The sequence below is a fragment of the Aulonocara sp. 'chitande type north' Nkhata Bay genome, linkage group LG17 (genome assembly GCF_057382095.1).
Source record: "Aulonocara sp. 'chitande type north' Nkhata Bay isolate Kocher_YH1m ecotype deep benthic linkage group LG17, A_spYH_male_GT1.1, whole genome shotgun sequence".
Lineage (NCBI taxonomy): Eukaryota > Metazoa > Chordata > Actinopteri > Cichliformes > Cichlidae > Aulonocara > Aulonocara sp. 'chitande type north' Nkhata Bay.
Genome location: NC_141360.1, coordinates 32,990,903 through 33,015,439, shown reverse-complemented (window position 1 = coordinate 33,015,439; position 24,537 = coordinate 32,990,903). Strand labels below are relative to the sequence as shown.

At 41.3% G+C, this 24,537-nt stretch overlaps 1 protein-coding gene across 1 annotated transcript; it reads left to right on the top strand.

Moving 5' to 3' along the window:
- The first annotated feature begins 1,822 nt into the window (after positions 1–1,822).
- On the top strand, positions 1,823–24,116 carry gpr37b (G protein-coupled receptor 37b). Its single transcript, XM_086269140.1, has 2 exons — positions 1,823–3,572; positions 17,010–24,116. The coding sequence occupies exons 1-2, from the start codon at positions 2,511–2,513 to the stop codon at positions 17,826–17,828; spliced, it is 1,881 nt and encodes a 626-aa protein (XP_086125266.1). The 5' UTR covers positions 1,823–2,510; the 3' UTR covers positions 17,829–24,116.
- The last annotated feature ends 421 nt before the right edge of the window (positions 24,117–24,537 follow it).

Sequence of the window (24,537 nt, the reverse complement as noted above, 5' to 3'; positions counted from 1 at the left end):
CTCACATAGTTACCCTGTTTCTTGTCCACATGGCTGAGAGTGGTGTGTAGGACGTGGGCGATGGCATCCTCTGTGGATCTGTTGGATCTGTAGGCGAACTGCAGCGGATCTGTGGTGTCTGGGATGGCGGAGGAGATGATGTTCTTTTATCCATTTATCCATTTATCCATTTAACTAGTGGAGTCGCCCCCTGTTTGCCATCAGAAAGATTCCTACTTTTGCCTTTTTTGGTTTGGTTTCAATCAACAACACTGTTATATGACCACAAACATTTCAGATTACTATAAAAACAGGTATTTTCTCGTTATCATTTGAAAGGTTTATCCGTTAGCCTATTTTTAATTATTTAAACTGGGTTTCCATTACTTGCAACACCTTGCTAATTATTAGAGATGGGTGGGGGGAATTTAATTCAAATATCGTTAGTATCGATACCAGAGTTGGTATCGGTATCACATCGATACTAGTTTGATAGGTTTAATACTTTATTTCAATCCTCAAAGATCAGTATGCAGCTTACTTAACTGTGTTAAATAAACGACTTTTTGGAAATGAAAAAATATACTGCAAACAGATTTATAGCCTTTTAATAGCCATTAATATATTTACATTTATTTATAACCATTGAAACAACAGCACTGGCCCAAAGTGATTTAGAGACAGACACATTCACATTCCAACGCTCCACCAAATCAATTTCAAAATACAGGAAAAGATGAAAGGTGTGTTTTGTTGTATGACTAATTATTGCAGAAATTCAAAAGCGATTTAGTTGTCATTAAAATGTGTTCAGAATTTGCAAACTAATGATGATCCTTTGAAATCATGAGGTATTGGTATAGCACAAGTATACTAAGGGGTTTTCCCTACATTTTCTATGTATTTTCTCCCAAAAATGATGCTGCAGAAGCATACTGCAGCTCATAATACACTGATTTTGGAGTCACTGCTCTTTATACCTGTTATGGTCACAATAGCAGTTTAAGTAGTTAACTCAAAATGAAGAAATTGCTAGAGAAGACAGACATATAAGAACAGTCAAGTCGAAGTGGAATTAGAGTGCATTAACATAGCAAGTGGGCTCAAGAAATGTTCCATTAATTAACACTGCAATCCACGAGGGAAACGTTTCCTCTCGGTTAAGCCACTTCTTACAATATCCGAGTGTTTGGAGTGCTTCTTAAAGCTTCTGAGTAAAGCTTAGGGTCAGAGTCAAATATCATTTTAAAGGTATATTGAATGATTTGTGGTACAGTCGTAAAACAAGTGGCAATCAATGTTTACTGTATATATTGTCCACAGTGATCCGTTCAGGCTTTAGATGAAAGTGAAGTTTGCAGCCCGGTGCACTGAAATTGTGAAGGTTGAATCCGAATGACCCAACGGGCCAAGGTGGAGAGGTGACGATACTGACTGTGAGAGCTGCTTTTAACGGGTAGCAACTTTTACAAGTGAAATTATTTAAAGCATGAATCATTAATCTTCATGAAGTAGTAGGCCTAGTCTGAAAGTGTTTCTTTTTTAACATAACTAAAAAATGCCTCGGGGAGGCGCTTCAGATAAATTGAGCTGGGCGGATCAAATCAAGATATCTTAGATGAAAGGGATTTTTCTCTAAAAGTTGCTTTTCTTCTTGAAATAAGTATAGATATTTTACCCAGCGGCAATTTGCTTCCTATTTGAGTCTAAACAAATTAGACTGGAAGGCATCTACTTAAATGCGCGTTGATATCACAGCGCCGCCTATGCGTAAAAATTAAAAACTGGGAAATATATTTATTAGCACGTCTTGTCGGGCGTGGCAGGCTTCTCTGCCGGGGGGTTGCTGTAACCGTAGCCTGCTCCGGGGCTGCTAGATGCTCTATGATGGATGGAGAGTGACAGATCGGGGTTAGCCGCCAGGGGAGTGCATTTTTCTTCCAGCGCACGGTCCTACCCAAGGAGAAAGCGAAGAAGGAAAGATACTGGACGCAAAGGAGGAAAGGAAGAGATACAGAGAGAGAAGAGACCGATTTCTACCCCTCCTCTTTCCTTCTCTCTCTCTTCTCTACTCCCGTGCATCACAGCCTGGTGGGCTTTACCCGGACTGCACCGCATTGACGCTGCTGCTGCTGCCGACCCAACCCAATGAATTAACATCATTCACATACTCGCAGAGGATCTGGGTTTTCGCACAGCTAGAAACTGGATGCTGTGCTGATTTGTGCGTGCATATGCAACAATTCCCTCTCTCTGGATCCGGACACTGACTCGCTGTCCTGCTAATGCCAAGACTTTGAAAACGAGGAGGAGGGGGCGTTTTGGAGATTATTGCAGCTGCAGTGCAAATAGTGCAGAAGAAGACAGTGGGATACTTTCAAGTTTGCAGAGCGAATGTAACCCTGTGCTATTTATTGTACGGTTTCCAACATGGGTGTTGACTAAAAAGAAGATTATCCCCCGAGCTCCATAGAGGTGTGATGATCATGCACTCGTGAAGATTTAAACTGCGCTCAGTAATTTCCTGGATCATGCAGATTCTGCCGCCTAGGACGTTATTCGTGTTACTGGCCCATATACATGTATTGCTATCTTTGAGAAATAATGGAGGAGTTCGGATTAAAGATGAGAGCAACAGCAGCGCGTACTCTGGCAAGACTTTCCAGGGGTCTCTCCGGGAGAGTCATCAAAACAAAGCCCGGGACCGTGCGCTCTTGCCCGAGTACGCCACAGGTGCGTCTTCGGCAGAGCTGCAGGCACAGCGGGCAATTATCAGAGGGACCCTTAACTCCACTCACCCCTGGAAGAGGGTAATTGCAGAAGAAATTCGGCGAAATGGACACAGCAAACGCGACTACAATAGGACTCTGACACCCGTGGAGGATCCCAACGCCGTCTCACATTGGGACTCGACGCGCCACCATAATAGGAGGATAAAGTTGAATGGCGGGTTTAGTAGTACGGGGACGCCAGCAGGTGGACACTACAATGCGGCTAAGCCATCTTCAATGGGTTGGGGAGACGGAGGAGGGGGACCCGAGGAGGGCGAGAGGCACAAGAGAGGCACAAAAGATGAACAGAAGAAAGCGTGGAAGAGGGGGAGAAACCGGTTGAACAAAAGCTCTGTAGTTTTGGCTCAACCTCACGCGTCACCGTGGGAACCCATGCCCAAACCGGTGGCCCTCACCTCCACCGAACTGCCCTTTGACCTCTTCACCAGGAGGAGTGAGTTTTTCACTTTCCGAGAGGAGAACCCCTGGGACGCCACGCCGATCACCCCTCCCAGCTCGCAGGATTTCGAGAACGAGATCAAGAACCCCTTTTACCCAGTGACGAGTGAGACTTACGGCGCTTACGCGATCACGTGCGTCTCCGGGGTCATTTTCCTGGTGGGCATAGCGGGAAACATTGCCATCCTGTGCATCGTGTGCCAGAACTACTACATGAAGAGTATCTCCAACTCTCTGCTGGCAAATTTAGCTGTGTGGGATTTTGTGCTCATCTTCTTCTGCCTGCCCATGGTGGTGTTCCACGAACTGACGAAGTCATGGCTGCTGGGAGAATTTGCCTGCAAAGTGGTGCCCTATGTGGAGGTAATTCTGCCCAGCTTTCATTTGTGTCTTTTTTCTGCTTTAGATTTCTCACATGCGTAGGTGAAATGTTTTGAATTGATCACTTCAGTGATATCAGATGATGAAGGGGCTCAGTCAATGTCATTTAGGTGTCATGCTCTTCGTTGCCTGCCTATATAGAGATTTAATTTAAGAGTTTGGTTTCACTTTCAAAGCACTGACAGACCTGAAAGTACACACAGTCACAGGATGACACCTCACCCAATAACAAGGCAATCTGTTTGGCACTTGTGCACCTGCTGCAACTGGACAGGAATCTCACTTAGCCCTGGAGGCATCAAACACACAAACAAGCACAGATACGCACCAGCATGTTTGACAGCCACTCGCTATCTGCCATTTACTTTGGCTCATAAACCGCTGCTTTCATCATACATACACCTGAGGAAGGCATTGCACACGCACATATACTCAGTCAGCCTCTTTCCTTGCCTTTTTTGTACCCTCCCCTTCCCACGCACCAGCATTCATAAGCAGTAGTAGTATGCTGATACCTTTCCTTTGTGTTTTTACTGCAATTACACCAGTGTCAGATTCACCCACAAGCGCAATGTCTTTTGTGTAAAACAGGGGATTCCAGCTCAGGCACAGCTTAAGCTTGCTTTGAATGGCTGTTGGCATGACCCGCCTCAAGTGAACATGAAGGGGGGAGGTTACATATGTGTTTAAAGATGCTTGATTTGAAGACGGAGAAATTGTGGGCAACCCGTCTGAGTCATGACTATGTAAGAATTATTTTGTTTGCAGCCAAAGGTAGAAAGAAAGATAAGAGTAAATGTCAGATTGTGTAACCGGGCAAGAAGCCAGAGTCAGTGATCAGAATTTAACTTCAACTCCTCCCTCCAGATGCTACAGAGCCTGCAAACAGGAAGAGCTGTTATCTAATAATATCTTACCAGCCATACAGCAAAAACCTGTTGAGATGTTAAAGATACCTATGCCTGATGTATAATCTACACTAAGGTTTGGTTGAAAGGCCATCTGTTCAGGCCATTGAAACGGTGTCCCTTTATGTCTAAATTTGGTTTAAAAGTGAAGGTCACTCTTTTTCAACAACTCTACAAACTCCTCACATAATTGGCAGATTTAAACCTAGACCTAGTCCCCTTTGCTTCCTAAACTTTCACTTTTAAACAAAAAATAAGCCCTAAGAAGATAAATTTTCACCTTTTACATTTAAACCAAATGTATAGATAGAGGGGTCGCCTTTTTAAAGTGGTCAGATTTAGCCCAGGAAGATATGTTCATGGGCTTGTGGTGCATGTCGGGTATTGGTATTGGTTTATCTTATATTAGCTTTCTGAAGAGTTTCCGTTGCTTTCATGAAGTTTCCATGCAACTGTAATTAAGGGTGTTGAGACAGAGCTGAAGGCCAATTTCTAGGGCAATGCTCGAGTGTACAATGGGCTTCTAAATCAAAGACCAGTCGGTGCTTTTTCTTCATTTTAGCTCAATTGTCAGCTTATGGTCACATATGCTCACTGGCTATTATTTGTTCAGTGAAGTTATAAAGGTAAAGGTCCACTCACACTTTCCTAGAGTCTGACTGATGGAATTTTTAAAGCTGATACCGATATTTGGTGATTTAAAAAATCCGATATTTTGATATATCAGCTGGTATTTTGTTTTTTTATATTCAGACACACAAACATAAGCAGATTTTTTAAAGTCCTTTATAAGATAATATGATAATGGAGTTTAAAAAAACCTGTGAGTCTGCAGAGTGCTCCTTGGTGGAAAAATTTGTAATTTCAACACTCAAAACATAATACCATATTGTAAATACTATTATATATTTTTTTTATTTACTGTGCTAAGTGCCTTCTTTTTACTTTATATTTTATACTTTTACTACGTTTACTATGGTTATTATGTTACTGTGCTGCTTCTTGTTTTATTGCTGCTGGCCTCTGTGAACTACCAAACAAATTTCGTTGTATAACTACAATGACAATAAAGTTCTTTATCTTTATCTTATCTCATCTATAATAATAAATGCCGATACCAGTATATATCAGCAAAAGGCTAATATAGGCTGATGTATCGGTCAGGCTCTGCACTTTACTAGGCCTACATTTTTTGCAGAAGCTGCAAAAAAATGATCAATAATAAGTAGAGATTATATTTAGCATTGCATACTTACTCTTTAGTGTATAATAACATCCTCATATTTAATATCAGTCCACTGTGCACCGTGTTGCAAACACCTTGTGACTGCATATGTTTTAATTATTGGGGGATCAAAGAGAAACAGGCCCCCTACCTGTGTTATTGCATATGAGCTTCCCAGGGACCACGGGATAATATTTAATAACCTGACTAACACATATCCACCGCACAGACCAAATGGTTATTTTTAATACAGAATATGTTGTTGTGAAGTAGCTGTACACACCTGTCTCCATGTCTTAATTGCTTCATTTCAAGATGTGTTTTAATATACATATGTATCAGGACATGTGCACAGGGCGCTGTCTGTGTTCCGTGTGTGTATTTGTGCATGCATGTATCAAACAGGCTGTGAGTAATGCAGCCCAGGGCTCAATCTTTCCCTGTGGAACATTCAGCGAAACACACACACTCACCCTATGGAGTGACTTCTTTCTTCACTTAACCCAAATTGAGTCACAGGGGATATTATCATTTGAAATAAGGACACAGTCTCAGTCACACTTAGCCTGCATAAATACACAACACAGACAGACACAGAACCCCATTCAGGTATGTATTCAAATCAGGAGATTCTATAGATAATGCATGAGTGTCTGTGCAAAGAGAGGAGCTTCCCGTGGAGCTGCTTTAAGTAAATCTTGTTTTATTCAGTGCTTAGTCGAGTGTGGAATTTCTAAACCTCAAAGAGAAAGCAATTTTGGTGTGAGATGTGAGCAAACACGGAGGGAAATACTGCACAAAATAAAAATGTGAGCCAGTCTGCCAGCCCACATCATTTCAGATACAGTGCCTGTTCACACCGCACACTGCCCCTCTTGGCAGTAAGGGGACAGAGCCCCAAAAAAGGCAAAACTAATGGACAATAATTGGGTCTTTGCACCTGGCAGTTTATTAGAATAAGACCTGAAACTAGAGTAAAATAACAAATAAATGGAGCAGTAAGCATTGTATAAGCCAGAAGGAAAAAGAAGTCATTTGTCAAGGTTGATTTAAAGCTATGCTTTTGTAAAAGAGTGATTTATATACATCTTATTAACCCCAATTAAAGAAATGCTTGTAAATCATTACAGAAAAAGGCATCTGAGATATTACAATGTCACAGAAACATTGATTGAATGTCCATCTTTTTCTGGTAATATTGTGTTACTTTTTAGCATTAGGCACATGGTTTGATGGACAAAATTCAACCAAAATGCAAAATCCTACTAACTGGATCTCACACAAAATTTGTACACTTATATTTAAGCAGTCATGCAAGTATTGTACAACTGAACCCATATGCAACAGCCTAATGACTTCTCCCATTAGTAGACAGATAGATGATTGGTAAACATCATCATGGGATATACATCTCCCTAAAGATGCATTGTAATTAGTGTGATACTGGCAATCTCAATACTAGTGTAGCCATATAGCATCTGCTTAGAGCCATTAGAACCTGAACTGATTATATTTGCTATGTACAACTTGTGCTTTTATTTACTATATACATTTCTAAGTGTTTTTATGTGAGAACTTTGAGTGTGACAACAGTAACAGGACTTTAGCTCATAAAAAAAAGAATCCTTTATGATCCGTCTGTTTATTGCCTGTCTCTACTGCCGTTCATCCAACCTGTTTTCAGTCTTTCATATTTTGACCAAAACTGATTCTCTGACTATCATGAATTTCCTAACTTTTGGGATACATTAAGTATGTTCTAGCTTATCTAATTCATTGAAAGTTCCTTCTTTCTAACTCTAAGCAGAGTATATAAAAATCTATAAGGCCAATATCATCCTTCAGTTTAGGCTTAGTTTAGTTTGTGCCTTGTGTATTTGGCCTTGTTGGTATTTTCTGTAGTCGGGGCTTCAACAGGCAGACATAGACCGTTGAAGAGGCTGGAGGAAAAGAGAGTGCAAGAGAAAGCTTGAGTATGAGGAGAGAGTGAACAGGGCTGCACGGAACCACCGAGGGCCACAATGCACAGTGTCGAAATTGGCGATAATGGCAGGACATACATCAGCTTGACATATACACACTCACCGTGCACAAACTGAGCCGCAGACCCTCAGGAAACTGAATTAGAATTTGGTCTGCTCTTTATGTCTGCTGTATGAAGTACAGTAGTGGAATATAGGAAGGAATATAAAGTCAGTTGCAATTATGATTTTCTTTCTAAAGAAAGAATCCAAAATGATAGCCTTGCTAATGAAATTAAAAATATTTATCTTCATTTACCATACCGTTATGTTTCGATCTTTAGAGGTCTACCAGAGGTCATGAAATAGGAATGTCTTACTATTTACAGTTATATGTGTCCAAGCCTATGTCGGTTTAAAATCTAGGTAACCATCTAGCCTGTAGACACACACACACACATTCACAAAGTCAGTAGGGTGTGGTGTTTCGCCATATGGGTGGAATGGCCTTCTCCCTACTGATCACTGCCTGCGGCTGTTCTCCCCCCTCTCCTCTTCGCATCAGCTATCTGTGATTAGAAACAAGCCTTGGGACATGCACACTCACATACACTTAGAGACAGAATGAATATTACATTAATATAAACTGAAATGCAGATGTACACTTACAACGCGTAGACACTGACAAACACAAATTAAGTACACAAACACAAACTAGATCTCGCGCCCTTTGCATTCTCAGCCTGTCAGGCATGCGAGTAATTGTTAATTGGAGTATACGTATTTGAATTATTCAGAGTATGTGATTAGAAGCTCTTCATTATGCATAATGGTGAGTCCATTCAGCCAGCTCTTTGTCCATGGATGAGTAGATTTGGTGTTTTGTATGTTCAGACAAGTTCAAATAACAGCATGAAGCAAAGATCGGGGTTGCCGTTGGACGCAGTTGCCTAAATTGGTAATTACTCATGTAAATGAAATATTCATTGGGTGATTATCATTATGAATTATGTGGAGTGAAAACAAGCAGCATATCAGCTTTACATCAACATAGAATAGGTCAGCACAAAATCAGGCTTCATAGAAGAGAATAGAACATGAAAGCTGTTCTGTTTTGTATTGCTTTCAGTGTAACACTTCCAGGCAGGAATCAATGACCTGGAACAGGACTTTTCCAGTCGCCACTGTAGAATGAGAGCATTCTTTTTTTTCTTTTTTTTTTTGCGTCCAGGGTAAATCTGCCACACGTCAGGATATAATTCAATGAAAGAGAAATTTATTGTCTGGAAGAAACAGACAGAAAAAAAAAAAGAAAGCAATGACATAGATCACTGTTGCTCTTAATGTAATTAAAAAAAATACAAAGCAGCCCATTAAGTACTCATTCCCGTTCTTTGTGCATGTGTAATGCACAATGTAGTGTATTGCACATACACACTTTTTATATATTTGTTTCCGAAGCTTTTGAACACGTGTTCTTTCATCACAAGAGCAAAATCGTGTAAGCCACAACTACTGAGCAACATCATCCACAGACGACAGCTTTGGAAACATAAATGGACCACATGTTTTTTTGTTGTTGTTGTTTTAATAAACCATTGGAAGTATGTTTTTTTATTCTGTTTTTAAAGATTACTTTATTGAAACTGAGATTACCAGTACCAGTCATACAGTCTGTAGGAAATGGCAGTAGAGGGCATTGGAGGATGGGCTGCTGTCCTCCTTAATGCAGGGCCTTTTACATCAAATTAATGCCTTATTTTTCCACGCTAATGTGCTATTATTCAAAACATGTCTCTGCAACAACCTGAAATGCCATTGCAATATTCAGTGATAATTGGCAAAATGAACTGCTCCTTCTCCACCACTCTATTTTACATAAGAGTGAGATACACAGCATAGTGTATTGGAAAAAACATAACGTGCTAATTGCTCGCTACTTTTAAAAGGATGACTTAAACACAGTACGAAATAATTATCTTTGTTAATATTTCCTCTTTTTTTCTAAATGAAGAAGTGACTAGTTACTTGTCTTTTTCAGCACAGTTAGCTTGTTTTAACATCAACTCTATAGCAGAACACCACTGAGTAGCAGCTTGAGAGCTCCAGCAGAGCCTTACTGCCTCAGCTGACTACGGCAGCCTGCAGCACCCAATGTGCCGCTGAACTCCATTTACCCAAGATGGATTTCAACATGAATAGTGGACTCCTGCAGCATTCTCAGTGCTGAATATCATGGATGATGTTTGAATTTCTGTTGATATAACTTCTACCCTTAATAAAGAATAAGTAGACGTCCAGCCTTTAGTTGCACTATATGGACAGAAGTGCTGGAACATCTGCAAGTTAAATCTACAGTAGCTACTCTGTTGAAACCCATACCGTAAAGTTTTCAGTGCACACTTTTATCATTCTTGATGAATCCTGATGATTTATTGTCGTCACCCCACCGGGCAGCTGGGGAGTGGCGTGACAGCACGGCCACACTGGTCCTGACAGACTAGACAGTCATTAGAACAGCTTTGTAAATAATCTACTAATATGTAGTGTGTTGAATCCTATCAAAGACAAAAGAACTCATAAAACCAATATTTTGTTTTTGCTATTATATTTATTGCATTTCCTCCTCCAAACTGTGTTACCCCTTTGGTTCGAGAGGCTAGCAACACATTACCTGGTAACAGTAGCGTCACCGGCCTCTGCCTGTGTGTTTACAATGATTTTGTCAAGTTAGGGCTAGTTAGGTTTTTTCCTATAATTCAGTTCAGTTCAGTTTTATTTGTATATCGCCAGATCACAACAACAGTCAAGGCACTATAGTCCAAAGACGTGCATATTAGATGAAGTGATGATTCTACATTAGCATTACATTAGTGTGCCTGAATGATTGTCTGTCTCTTTTTATGTGCCCCGTGATAGGGTACACCCAACGCAAGTTACCAGTCTGTCTGCCAAAGTCAGCTGGGATAGCTTTCAGTCACCTATAACTTAAGAAAATGGATGGACTCACGGAAGATAACAGAAAACAAGCAATAGATATTTAACAGCAGAAGCTGTTTTTGTTTTGCTAGCATGAGCAGGTCCACAAGGTTGGATTTTGTCTGCTATTACCCTCCATATACATCAACCATATAGAAAGATAATTTCAAAAATTCAGCATAAACATGTGCATGAGCAGAGGACCTGCCTTCTAACCCTGATCTATCCACTGTCTCTGTTGCTCATGCAGCCCACCTGATGGATGGTTGCTGTCATTGGCAGGGTCTCTCTGGTTAGAGTTATGGTCGTCTGGAGCCTGCACTGGGTCACACACTCCTGTAAGAGAAAAGCAATGCAGGTGGAATAACCCTTTGGCTCATTACTACCAGACTGGTTGTCTATGTGTGTGGTTGTGTTTGCGCATTGTTGTGTTTCGACATTAGCCCATTCATCACTTGATAACACCCATTACCCTCTGACAGTGGCTGTAGTCACAGTATGGCCCCAAATGCTCCACCAGTCCTTGTTAAGAGCCAATTAATAACTTGAGCCTTTGTACCACCAGCTCACAAGACCTTTAATCAGCAACTTAATGGGCCGTTATTAAAAAACAGCACCAGGGGAAAATGTCTTTCTCACCTGCTGTGCAGATGGACTGCCAGAATTTTAAAAACACGTGTTGTAGATGAAAGGCCTTTTCATGGCTTTGTTTTTTTTTTTTCTGAGATCTTGAAGTCCAAGGTTGAGAAGCAATTCATCATATAAAGTGGAAAAACTGCATTGACCTCTTTTGCAAATTGTCTAGATTAGATTAGATTAGATAGAACTTTATTAATCCCTCGGGTGGGTTCCTCTGGGAAATTCGATAAAATCAGGTCTATCATCAGGTGGTAACAGGTGGTTTTGATATTATTTGATATTTGGTATTATTTGGTAGTTAGGGGTTCCAATCACAGAACTAAAGGGAATCATAAAGTCAATTTTTGTTTCTATTATTAAATACAGTTGTGGTCAGAAGTCTACATACTCCCATCATGTGCATTAAAATGCTAATTTGGGGCTTTTAATAATTTCTTTGAACTGCTCTTTTCCAGGGTGAAGATGGTTCAGCATGCATCTTTAATGACTTACACAATAAGAACAGAATGTATAAGTTTGAATTTATTTTGGATTTTCTCTTGGATTTTTCTCTAATCCGCACAGGGCAAAAGTATACAGATGTGTGGTTCATTCTCATGGGAATACCCAACTCTGTGCAAGTTTTCTAGCTGATATGAACTTGAAGAATTTGCAAGTAGTCGTCCTTTATCATTCCATCCACTTTGTGCAATGTACCAGTACCACTGGCAGCAAAACAGCGCTACCACCACCGTGCTTAACAATTTGTACAGTGTTTTGAGGACTGAATGCCTCATCTTTACTCCTCCAAACAAACCTTTTCTCATTGTGACCAAACAGCTTGTTGTTCTCAATTGACTGTAAAGCTTTTCTCCAGACAGCATTTGGCTTGTTTGTTTGAGCAGCTGCAAATTTTTGTCGAGCTTGAAGGTGTCAGTTTTGGAGTAGGGGCTTCTTTCTTGCTTGGCACCCTCTTAGTCCATGACCATGTACAACTCACTTCACTATGGACAGTGACGCTGGTGTTCCAGCAGTTTCCAGGTTATGGTTCCTGGGTTGTTCCTGATTATCCTAAATTTTGTCTCATTTGAGGTCGATGGTTTGTGCAAAGTGGTTAAACATCTGTAACTTGTACTTGCTTACAATTGTTTGAACTATAATCTTGGAATCTCCAATTATTTATAAATGTATCTAAGAAACTTTTTCAACTTGTGATTTGTCCTTCTTAGATCTTTATTGAGTTCCTCTGCTTGACTGATACTCGGTATCGGAAAGAAAAGAAAAAAAATAACTATGATTCTAAAAATCTCAAGCTATTCCTTTAGAAAGAGACAGGAGGTATAAAATCAACAGGAGTGTACATATATTATTTATTTGGGTTTTTTTTATTTCAGAGCATTACTGTTGCAGGATTTCTGTCCCTGAAGCTAACAGACCTGTTGTCTTGCCTGCAGGTAAACTGAACATGACAAGGTCAATGCTGCTGGTTGGGATAAATGCCACATTAACATTGTTAATCATTCTGAGGATGTCGTGGGTTATTTCTTTCTTTCTGTCACTCAGTGAGTTAGACTCACTGACGTGTTTCTCTGCTATTGTTCAGCTCTCATTCTCTCTCTTTCCCTTTCATTCTCTGACTCCCTCTTTACTTTCCATTCCTCTTCTGCCTCTGTTTCTCATTCTCTCATTTGCATTTCCCCCTTCCACAAACACACTGACAGCTTCACCCCCCTAAACCCTCCACCCCCACCCGCCCTGACTGTTGGACTCTCTCTCTCTCTCATCCGGTACAAAGCTATGCTTGTTCATCTTGCCCTTGCTCTCCGCCCTGACATGCTGATCAAAGCTTGGTTGCCTTTAAAACCAATTTCAGGCCTGTTGTTCTATTTATGAAATATTCAGCATTTGCAACTACCTGTTCTTGTGTACGCGATGGATATTTGTGTCTGTCAGAAGTGGGTCAGACACAGAGACTAATATGATGTTTCACAATAATAAAGGTAGAAAAAAATGGAGAAAAACACTGGTTTAAACAGCAGGTTGGTGGACTCAAAGCCAGAGGTGTGCGCCTGAGATGACCAATTAGGAATATACCATCTCACAGACTTCTGAAACTGAGCATTTAGATGAGTCTGAAGTCTGAACCTTTGGCCTCTGGCTATGTTTAATATGGGCATCCACCACTGTAACCAGTATATGACAGAAAGAAAAAAGAAAAATAATCTATACAACATATTCAAATGTTAAATAGTGGATTTAAATGCAATCAGCTATTATTTGAGTGCAAAAACACCTTTTTGTTCTACAGGGTGGGCCACTTATATTTGGATACACCGTAATAACATGGGAATGGTTGGTGATATCAAAGTCCTGTTTGTGGCACATTAGCATATGTGAGGGGGCAAATTCCTCAAGATGGGTGGTGACCATGGTGGCCATTTAGAAGTTGGCCATCTTGGAATACAACTTTTGTTTTTTCAATAGGAAGATGGCCATGTGACACTTCAAACTTATTGGTAATGTCACAAGAAAAACAATAGTGTGCTTGGTTTCAACGTAACTTTATTCTTTCATGGGTTATTTACAAGTTTCTATTGGTTCACAGCCATTGACATGTCAAAGTGGTTAACACGTGAGGAGCGAATCGAAATTGTGTTGATATCTGGTGAACGCAGTAACCGGGTAATTTTAGCAGATTTCAATGCAAGACGCCCTACGAGACCACCCATCTCCCATGCTACTGTTAGCAAACTGCTTGCTAAGTTTCGTGAAACTGGTTCAGTGTTGGATTTGCCAAAATGTGGATGCAAGAAAACTATCACTAATGAAGAAACATCAGTGGCTGTCCTAGCTTCATTCAGCAAGAGCCCACAGCGTAGCACTCGCCGCATGTCACTGGAGAGTGGCATTAGTTGAACATCCCTTTGGCGGATATTAGCTACTCACAAATGGCACCCTTACAAACTCCAGCTACTGCAGCATCTTAACGAGGACGACCCAGATCGGTGCACAGAATTTGCAGAATGGGCAAAACAAAAATTGGAACAGGACCCTCAGTTCACGCAGAAGATTTTGTTCAGAGATGAGGCAAACTTTTATGTGAATGGTGAAGTTAACAAACAAAACCACCGCTATTGGGCTGACACTAACCCACAATGGATGGATCCCTCCAAGACTGTTGGAACAACAAAAGTGATGGTTTGGTGTGGTATATGGGGTACAACGATAGTGGGTCCATTCTCCATCAATGGAAACCTCAAGGCCACTGGATATTTGAAATTGCTTCCTGATGATGTGTTTCCCTCTTTATGCACTGAAGCTGGTACGTTCCCTGAGTTTTTCCAGCAAGATGGTGCACCACCACATTATGGGTGCCAGGTCCGAGCATTCCTAGATGAACAGTTTCCTGGAAAGTGGATTGGTCGTCATGGGCCAGTTGAATGGCCCCCATGGTCTCCCGATCTGACCCCCTTAGACTTTTATCTTTGGGGTCATCTGAAGGCAATTGTCTATGGTGTGAAGAGGTGAGTTGTACAGCACCTGAAACTACAGATACTGGATGCCTATGCTGGCATTTCTCCTGCGGTGTTGCTATCAGTGTGTGACGAGTGGGAGAAGAGGGTTGCATTGACAATCCAACACAATGGGCAGCACATTGAACACATGTTATAAGTGGTCAGAAACTTGTAAATAACCCATGAAAGAATAAAGTTACGTTGAAACCAAGCACACCATTGTTTTTCTTGTCACATTACCAATAGGTTTGAAGTGTCACATGGCCCTCTTCCTATTGAAAAAACAAAAGTTGTATCCAAGATGGCCAACTTCTAAATGGCCATCATGGTCACCACCCATCTTGAGGAGTTTGCCCCCTCACATATACTAATGTGCTACAAACAGGACTTTAATATCACCAACCATTCCCATTTTATTACGGTGTATCCATATAAATGGCCCACCCTGTACATCAAACATCGTGTTTTATGCCTAACATGCATCCCTGCATAGTATGTACACTCAAGAGTGCAGTAGGGCAATAGCAGAATGCAATTTCAGTAAGTGGCATCCACAGTGACGCATGAATCAAACGAGCAGAGTCGCTCTGTGCCTGTACTGCAGCAACATTTGAAGGGTGTGCTTTTTTTTTTTTTTTTGCATTTTGTTCATGCTGTAGATGAACAGCATGGGGCTGTCAAATCCTGCTTAAATTTCACTGCTATAACAGCTCCAGACTGACGCTCATCTCTATTACAAGAAGCAGACAGTTGTGCTGTATAAAAACTTGCAGGACTAAGTGTAAGATGACATCTGCCAAGTGTGCTCAAAATTTGACAAACCAAACCAACTAATGGATTAATCGGTTCAGAGTTTGACAAGAAATCATACACAAGATGCTCTAAAAGGAACACGTCTTTCACTACATCCTAAATACTCTCAGAAACAAACCAGTGGCAGTTGCAATATTTTGGCACAACAAGTAATAAAACCCCCAGCTCCCAAATGCAGTCACATTCATCACAGCTACTGTTCAGAAAGCATACACCTCCCTCATGGTTATGACCCTTTATGAGCCTGCTTAGACCTCCATGTGTATCAGGGTCAGCGTGTGTGCGTGTTCCTGTTTGAACATCTATATCTATCCAGGAAATATGTGTTTAGAACATTAAAGTCAGCTCAAAGGGGCCATCTGGGAAGCTGGCTGTTATAATTAAATTGGATATGAAGGGGCAGGAGTGGAAGCAGTGTTGTATGAGGAAGGACAGAGGGTCAGGGGATGTTAAGGCTGCACATGCTCCAGCTGCAGAGGACCATTTTGCAGGGTCCACACTGTGCCAAAACGATGGCTAATCCAACAGATGCTTTCAGGTGTTGGCGAAATTTGACAATTCTCATATCTAAAAGGCAGACGTAGTGCCAAATAATTAGCTGTTGTGTGCAGATTTTGAATGAGAAATGAACAGGAAAGCATAATATTTTTGGAAGTTTGCTAATTAGATTGTTATTAAACACTAGGTGTAAAGATTCTTTTGAACGAGTGACTCCAGCAACAACAGCTTTTTTCGAAATCCTCCCTTGATATGTAGGTGTGGTGTCTAACTGTCTGCTTTCAGTTCACACACACACACGCATCAAGGGATACTACAGTGTTAATCACAGCTTAGAGCCTTCCACTGTGCCTCTGCTGCCCCACTGCATGTAATTGTGCCACTGTCAGGTGTACCTAACAGCCGGTACCATTACACTTTGTCCTGCTGTCTTTCTATTGGTGGCAGCTGATTTTTCAGCTGGTGAAAGTTGATGTGTTTGTGTGCGATGCAGAGAAACACATTTGTTTACTCTACACGAAGCAGCCCTTCTTCAAGATTCTGAAATATAATTTCTCCATTTAAGAGATTTAGTGTCTTTTCTTTGTTATGCTCGATAGCCTGGCAGCCGTGAGTATAACTTTGCAGAGTGTCACAGGCGAATCAGAATTGAAAACAGATAAGCCCATCCGCCTGTTGAAATGACTTTAGATAATCACTTGTGTAAGGCCAGTGTTAGCACAAGCTCTTTTATCCTAATTTCCCCCTCATGCATTCTGTGCTGATGCACAATTTCAAGATATGAGCAACGCTCTTGAGGCAATGCATTTTAGTCAGCTAAGGCCTCTGGATATACGCAGTGTTACGTGTCATGTTAATTTCTGAATAATGTTTAAAGGGCTTCTCTTTGTCTGTTTGCTCAGGTGGCCTCCCTGGGTGTGACCACCTTCACCCTGTGTGCTCTGTGCATCGACCGCTTCCGTGCAGCCACCAATGTCCAGATGTACTACGAGATGATAGAGAACTGCACATCTACTACTGCCAAGCTAGCCGTCATCTGGATCGGCGCCCTCCTCTTGGCACTCCCGGAACTCCTCATTCGACAGCTTGTGGCAGAGGACACGGGAATCCCAGATGAGCCCCCTGTGGAACGCTGCATTATCAGGATATCCACTTCACTGCCTGACATGCTCTATGTGCTGGGCCTGACGTACGAGGGTGCTCGGCTGTGGTGGTGCTTTGGCTGCTACTTTTGTCTCCCCACTCTCTTTACAATCGGGTGCTCATTAGTGACGGCACGCAAGATTCGGCATGCAGAACAGGCCAGCGTGCGCAGCAACAAGAAGCAGATCCGGTTAGAGAGCCAGATGAACTGCACAGTCGTCGCGTTGGCGATCGTCTACGGCGCGTGCGTGGTGCCTGAGAACATCTGCAACATAGTTTCTGCCTACATGGCGGCCGGAGTTCCTGAGCATACCATGTCCGTGCTCCATCTCCTCTCCCAGCTGCTGCTCTTTTGTCGGGCCGCCGTGACGCCGGCACTGCTGCTCCTCTTGTGTCGTCCGCTAGGCAGGGCATTCCTGGACTGCTGCTGTTGCTGCTGCTGCTGTAACCACGCCCCCTCCTCAGCCACAGCGAGTGACGACAATGAACACGAGTGCACTACTGAGCTGGAGCTGTCGCCGTTCAGCACCATCCGCAGGGAGCTGAGTAACTACACACCTGCTGGGTCCAACTGCTAGACTGACATTACCATCAGGGAAGGTGATGTCACTAGCCTGATATCTGCCTGTGGCTAGTATTTCTCAAGACTCGGCTAGGAGAGATTTGCCTTACCTAGTCCACTTACATCTCTAAATGGGTGCATGAAGGAAGTTGGGTGCTCTAAATATGTTCATCCTGTTATTCAAGATCATCAACTTTACAATATTTGTATAACTGTTTTTCCAGGACATTTAAGAAAAGGCAAAGTTGTCTTTCCACTCTTGCCATGGGGTGCTTCTAAAACTTGGTCAGTACTTATTTTTAGCAGTCCTGCCTGAAACCTTTAAGACTTACTCACTTCCCTTTTGTAGGCCTTGTTTAGCTAAATGTTTTGGGACAGTTGTAATGACCTCCTAACCAGTTGAGGCCTGGTTCTTCACAAGTTAAAGAAATAATCTAATTTGGAGTATTTACACTGTAAATACGTCACAACAAGTAGGGTCTTTCAGTTGTTTGTGATAACAAATGTGGATTTGGCAACCACGAAACAAAAACACGTCCAAGAAAATAATCAATGCTAATCACCTCCCAAATATGTCATAAGATAAGATAACCTTTATTAGTCCCACACGTGGGAAATTTGTTTTGTCACAGCAGGAAGTGGACAGTGCAAAAGTTATGAGGCAAAAATTAGAATACAATAAGAATAAATACAGTACACAACTGTACAGTCATAGTTGAAATTATAGAGAATTAGCTAATTACTCATGAAGTGCACCTTGTATAGTAACTCAGACACAACATCTAAGCAGTATCACCTAAACATGTAGGCTCACACTGCCCATAAGAAGTACAGCTAAGTTTACAACCTACATCAGGTGTCAGTTTATGCTTCGTGTAATGGTGCACATATGGGAACAAGGCTTATGATAATTAAACTAGGAAAGGCCATCTCAGCAGTAATGGTAGTTTGCGAAAGGAAAACACAGGGAGGAGGTTTCACTGGAGAATCCAAATGTACACAGCCACACTTACATTGTATATTGAAAAATATCCGCTTGACTCGAGCGAAGCTGGGCTGGTCTCAGAGTACAACAAACACGGACGTGTGGGAGTGGACTAATTGAAATCAAATTAGCGTTGCATGAAGTGGAATGGGATTGAATGAAACAATGCAGACTGAATTGAATACGAATAGACCGGAAATTAATGGAACGTAACACCGTGAAATGTAACTGAAAGGGACGGACTCGGCACGAAGTGGACTGAGATAGAAGTATCTGCACTACGCTGTTGTATGATGTTACGCCTTACACGTTGGGCTGTATATATACTGTACACTTTCTTTGGTGCTCTTATGATGAATGCGCTGTAAACAACAGATCCATAGGTTCGACTTAGAATCACAAGAAATTTAGCTGCATACTTTGTTTCAGGTCAAGAAGACGGATTACAGTTACCTGGGACTCTTGAATAATGTAAAAGATGAACAAAATCAACAAAGAGTATCACCGAGCTGCTACATTCAGTTACTACCTTTATTCAGAGTGACACAACTAAGAATATAGTGGCACTTTCTTTTACAGTGTAGCCCTTACTGGTGTTTACAGATGAATCAAAATATTAGTTACTTAACACTGTACAGTTCGGTAGATACAATAAATAACTAGTGCACACATTTTATCATTGTTGTTTTATAACACATAACTAATTATGTAAGATATTAAAAAAGGCAATAATTTTCTGTCAATAATTCAATACTTAAACCATATAACACCATATTATTTAAAAAAAAAATAAGTGAAACATTGTAAATACTAGGGAACTGTTGTTGAAGCAAGTATACATTTGCACCAACAACTACAAAGGTCATAGTAAATACAAAGCAGCTCTTATTTTTGTTATTTATCCATCCATCCATCTTCATCCGCTTTATCCAGGGCCGGGTCGCGGGGGCAGCAGCCTAAGCAGAGAAGCCCAGACCTCCCTCTCCCCAGCCATCTCCTCCAGCTTATCCGGGGGAACACCAAGGAGTTCCCAGGCCAGCCGAGAAATATAATCTCTCCAGCGTGTCCTGGGTCTGCCCCGGGGCCTTTTGTTATTTATTTACAGGTTATTTATTTACTATTTCTGAACTGTAAAACAAAGTGCTACTATTAACCCTATGGCAGGACCAGGACCACTGGCTAAACCCCCTACCCTGACTGGTAATTGTCCAGTCATACTTCTGCATCTGTAAATAGACACATTTTGAGCTTTGGCAACAGATAAAAGATGGGTGTAGCTACTGTAGTATCACCTGTTGGTTTCTGAATGTTTCTGCCATCGTTACCTTGGTTGCAAAAATCCAGATGTGACAAAGAGGGCAGAAGGCTCACTGGGCTAATTACTTGTGATTGGCAGCTCATTAGCTAATGGTTGTTCAGTTTCATACCACAGATAACCCCCCATTTTTAAACATAGTATGACCAAAAATATAGGGTTAATTTTTCACTCAGTATCACTCAGAATGAGTGACTGAGCCCATAAATTCAACAGGAAAGTGTTACAGAGGTCAAGGCACACAGCTCTTTTCCCCCACACTTTTGTAGGACTGTAAATTTGCTTTTTTGTTTTCACAGATTTATCCCTCTGATGGCCTTCAGACAGGGTTTCAGCCATTTACGTATTAGCTTAATTGTTCTGATATGAAAGCTACGTCCATGTTTTATACTATTTATAGTCATGCTCATTATTTAAATACACTTAAGATAATAAAAAAAAGATTTATTTGCCTGCAGTGTGTGTTTTTGGGTTTAGTCTTTTAGCAAGAGCAAGATCAGCTAATAGTTAGGACAGCAGTTTTTCATTAAAATGATCAGGAAGGAAGCTGAAGACAGCATTTTCAACCAATTAGTGCTACTTACAATAACATCTTAGTTAAGCTAGCTGAGCTAGCTAGCTGCACCAGTTTTAATCTGCTAATTACAGTAGCAGTTGTAAATGGTGAGCCCTGTTACCGTTTCTAACTTGTGATCCATTTGGTGTGACATTTTGTCACACTGGCTACCGTTTAGCAGTAGTATACAACGAAAGATTGTAAAGAGACATATTTGAACCCAAACCATGAAATTTTCCTAAATTAGGGATGTTTGTGGCTAATTGACAGGTTGCTAAAACATATTATTAATATCTTTTTAGTGAACAACGACAATTATATTAATAAAATGATGCACTTTGAGTGGAAGCTGTAAAGGAGGAAAGGGGAAAGTAAATAAATGACAGCCATGCTAACCTGCGCTGTCCTGCAACACTGCAAAAAGGTGCGGGGAGATAGTTGTATGTAAACCTTGTCAGAATAAACTGAAACTATAATCAAGCAACTGAAGCCAGATGTATCCATATGGAAGAAACCAAGTCTACTACTGCTAGCGCTGCTAAGGTTAGCCAAACTAAGCAAAGTAATCTGAGTGTGCATGCTGCACAGCTTAGGAACATTCAAAACATGATTTGATTAACTAGGAACGTCATTTTTATATATGATTTCTAAAACACACAAATTTTTTGTTTTTGGCTCACGTTCAACTTCATGTGCTCAGTTTAAATGTTTTTAAACATTAGTTGAATAGTCTAATAGGTAGCAAGTCAGTCACTAGAAATATCCCTATCCCAAACCTCCATCCATCCATCCATCTTCATCCGCTTTGTCCGGGGCCGGGTCTCCGGGGCAGCAGCCTAAGCAAAGAGGCCCAGACCTCCCTCTCCCCAGCCACCTCCTCCAGCTTGTCCGGGGGAATACCAAGGCGTTCCCAGGCCAGCCGAGAGATATAATCTCTCCAGCGTGTCCTGGGTCTGCCCCGGGGCCTCCTCCCGGTGGGACATGCCTGGAACACCTCACCCAGGAGGCGCCCAGGGGGCATCCTTGTCAAATGCCCGAACCACCTCAGCTGGCTCCTTTCGATGTGGAGCAGCAGCTGCTCTACTCTGAGCCCCTCCCGGATGGCCGAACTTCTCACCCTATCTCTAAGGGAGAGGCCAGCCACCCTTCGGAGGAAGCTCATTTCTGCCGCTTGTATCCGCGATCTCGTTCTTTCGGTCACTACCCACAGCTCGTGGCCATAGGTGAGGGTAGGGACGTAGATCGACCGGTAAATTGAGAGCTTCGCTTTTACACTCAGCTCCCTCTTCACCACGACGGACCGGTGCAGCGTCCGCATTACTGCAGCTGCAGCCCCAATCCGTCTGTCGATCTCCGGCTCCCTTCTCCCATCACTCGCGAACAAGACCCCGAGATACTTGATCTCCTCCACTTGGGGCAGGAACTCATCCCCGACCCGGAGTGGGCACTCCACCCTTTTCCGGCTGAGAACCATGGCCTCAGATTTGGAGGTGCTGATCCTCATTCCCGCTATCCCAAACCTAAACTAACATATATACAAGACACAAACCACAGTGTCCTGGATGGCTTGTAATGTGTTTTTATAGTTCAGACACACAGTGACATTTGCTCTCTGCCACTTTGTACAATCTCAGAGACGCCAGCAACTTTGACAAATAGTTAGTATTTATTGCCAGTAGAAGGTGAAAGCTTGGTAGCAGCTGGTTAAAGAAAATATGAGAAGCATGTTTATCTCTACCTCTGAAATCAAGAACTCAGTAAACATTTTGATGGTAAATGCCAGTATTGTTGCAAATGTAATGGGAACCACCAGTAACGTCACAACCGTAAGGAGGGCGGGGCCTAGCAACCAGTCAAATAAAGTGTCATGACCTCGAATACATTTTGCAGTTTCATTACTTGAGCTTTTAAGGAGAACCAATGAAATGTTTTTCACAGTGTGTAATTTCAAGTGTATTGTACTGTATATCCGTTTTCTTAATCCTACTAATCAGACCTGGGTCAAAACAAGGTTCGAACATCAATCTCATTTATTACTCCTGTCAAATTTATGAATGACTTAATACATAAAACCCTAAATATATCCTATATTATTGAAAGTGTATGCTTTAGAAGTTTAGAAGTTGGAATGGCATCCAGAGGGTGGGAGATGACCAAATAATGTTTGTATCTGTAAAACATCAAAAGTTCCATTTATTTAAATACTGAAAACTAACATTAACCTATGTGACCTGTGTGATGACCCAGGTGTGATGGTCATTGGTATACTGTATATTGCGATGACTTTTTTGCATACGACTGCACTGCCAAACACCTTCTCTTTCTCTCTGTCTGTCTTTTGTGCTCTTGTGGTAGTAGCACTCTATCTCTGGATGTCTCTTTCAGCATGGGGGCCAGTTTACTTTAAGCGCCATCACTACAGGAAGATGAATATTACTAGAAAATTGAAATCAGTTCAGGCCCTTTGTCTGTAATGAACAGTTTATGAGTTCCTAGGGATGCTGCCTGCAAATCAACACCCTACAGCCTGTTTGAGAGTTTTTATTATTACATCACTATTATGTATTGTAGGTCAGTGTGTGACCCTTTTTTACAGCTTTCCACCATCCAGTTTTTCCCTTTCAAATCAATTTAAAAGCACGTTGGAGCATGGTTTGGTATCTCGTTTAATGACTGAAAGTTCCCATTTATCTCCTGCTATCTGATGGCACTTAGATTTAAACTGGCTCCTAAACCTGACTCTCTTTTTTCTGCATATTTCTGGAAGTATAGCTCATAAGTGGCTCAGTGTGTAGTGATGTGGTTGAAACTTGATGAAGTAAGTCTTGTAAATCAGTCAGTGAGACGTTTATTCCGAAGTTTGTGAGTATCCTCTTCACTCTGAGCAAAACGTGTCTGTATTTGATACCTGAAAATGTAAGCACACAACCACTTTTGTCTCAAAGTCTAGTCACTCGTTTCTAATAGCTTTTTATATAGCCAAAAAAAACCTGTCCCTTTGTTTATCAAAGAACTTTATCTTGAGAACTATATTAAATTGCTAAATGTACTATTACAGTGGTGTTGATGTATTTTGTTTGTTTTTACAATAGCTGTGAGTGCTGGGAGAGATGTGAAAGCTATAACAAAGCAACAAAGGCTGAAAGGTCCTGTCATTTAATGCGTATAAGATCAAAACACTGAATCCCCATAAAGCAACCTAATACATTCAGGATAAGTAGTATTATAAATTCCCCAGGGGCTTCAAGAGAGCCTTTTTTGACAGCTGAATTAACATTCTGTAATAATGCGTTCCCTTTAAAGTACATATTCTGACTCAGAGTATTAACCAGCCAAAAGAAAAGCTTTTGAGTAAAATAAACTTATTTGCTTCCCTCAAGTTGCTCAGAAAATATACATGCATGATATGAGTTTTCAAAAATAAAGCTCAAATAATAATTTGCTTTTGATTAATTTCTTGAATGTTTCAGTTCCAGTGTACAAAATTTTGTATGTGCAGTTTGACACTGGATGGATGTTTTCACATGCATTTTAAACTTCAGTTTATGCTGTGTACATTCAAGTGGCACACTTTTGTGGCGTTTAGCTTGGAACACATGGTCCAGTGCAGGACTGTCAAACATAAGGCCAGAGTTATCCCAGCAAGGACCACCAGAAGACGTTAGAAAATGTAAGGAGGACATAAATTCTGGTCTCTTAACTGTATTTTCATAAATTTTAGAGCTTGTTGTACTGAATAAGACCTCCCCCACACTCATTCATACTATACCAAAGTAATGAAGGATGAAGATAATTTAATGAAAGAAAATGGGGGGTGGGTTTAAAATAAATATAACATTCTGTTTTATCATTACAGGATAGTTTGGGGT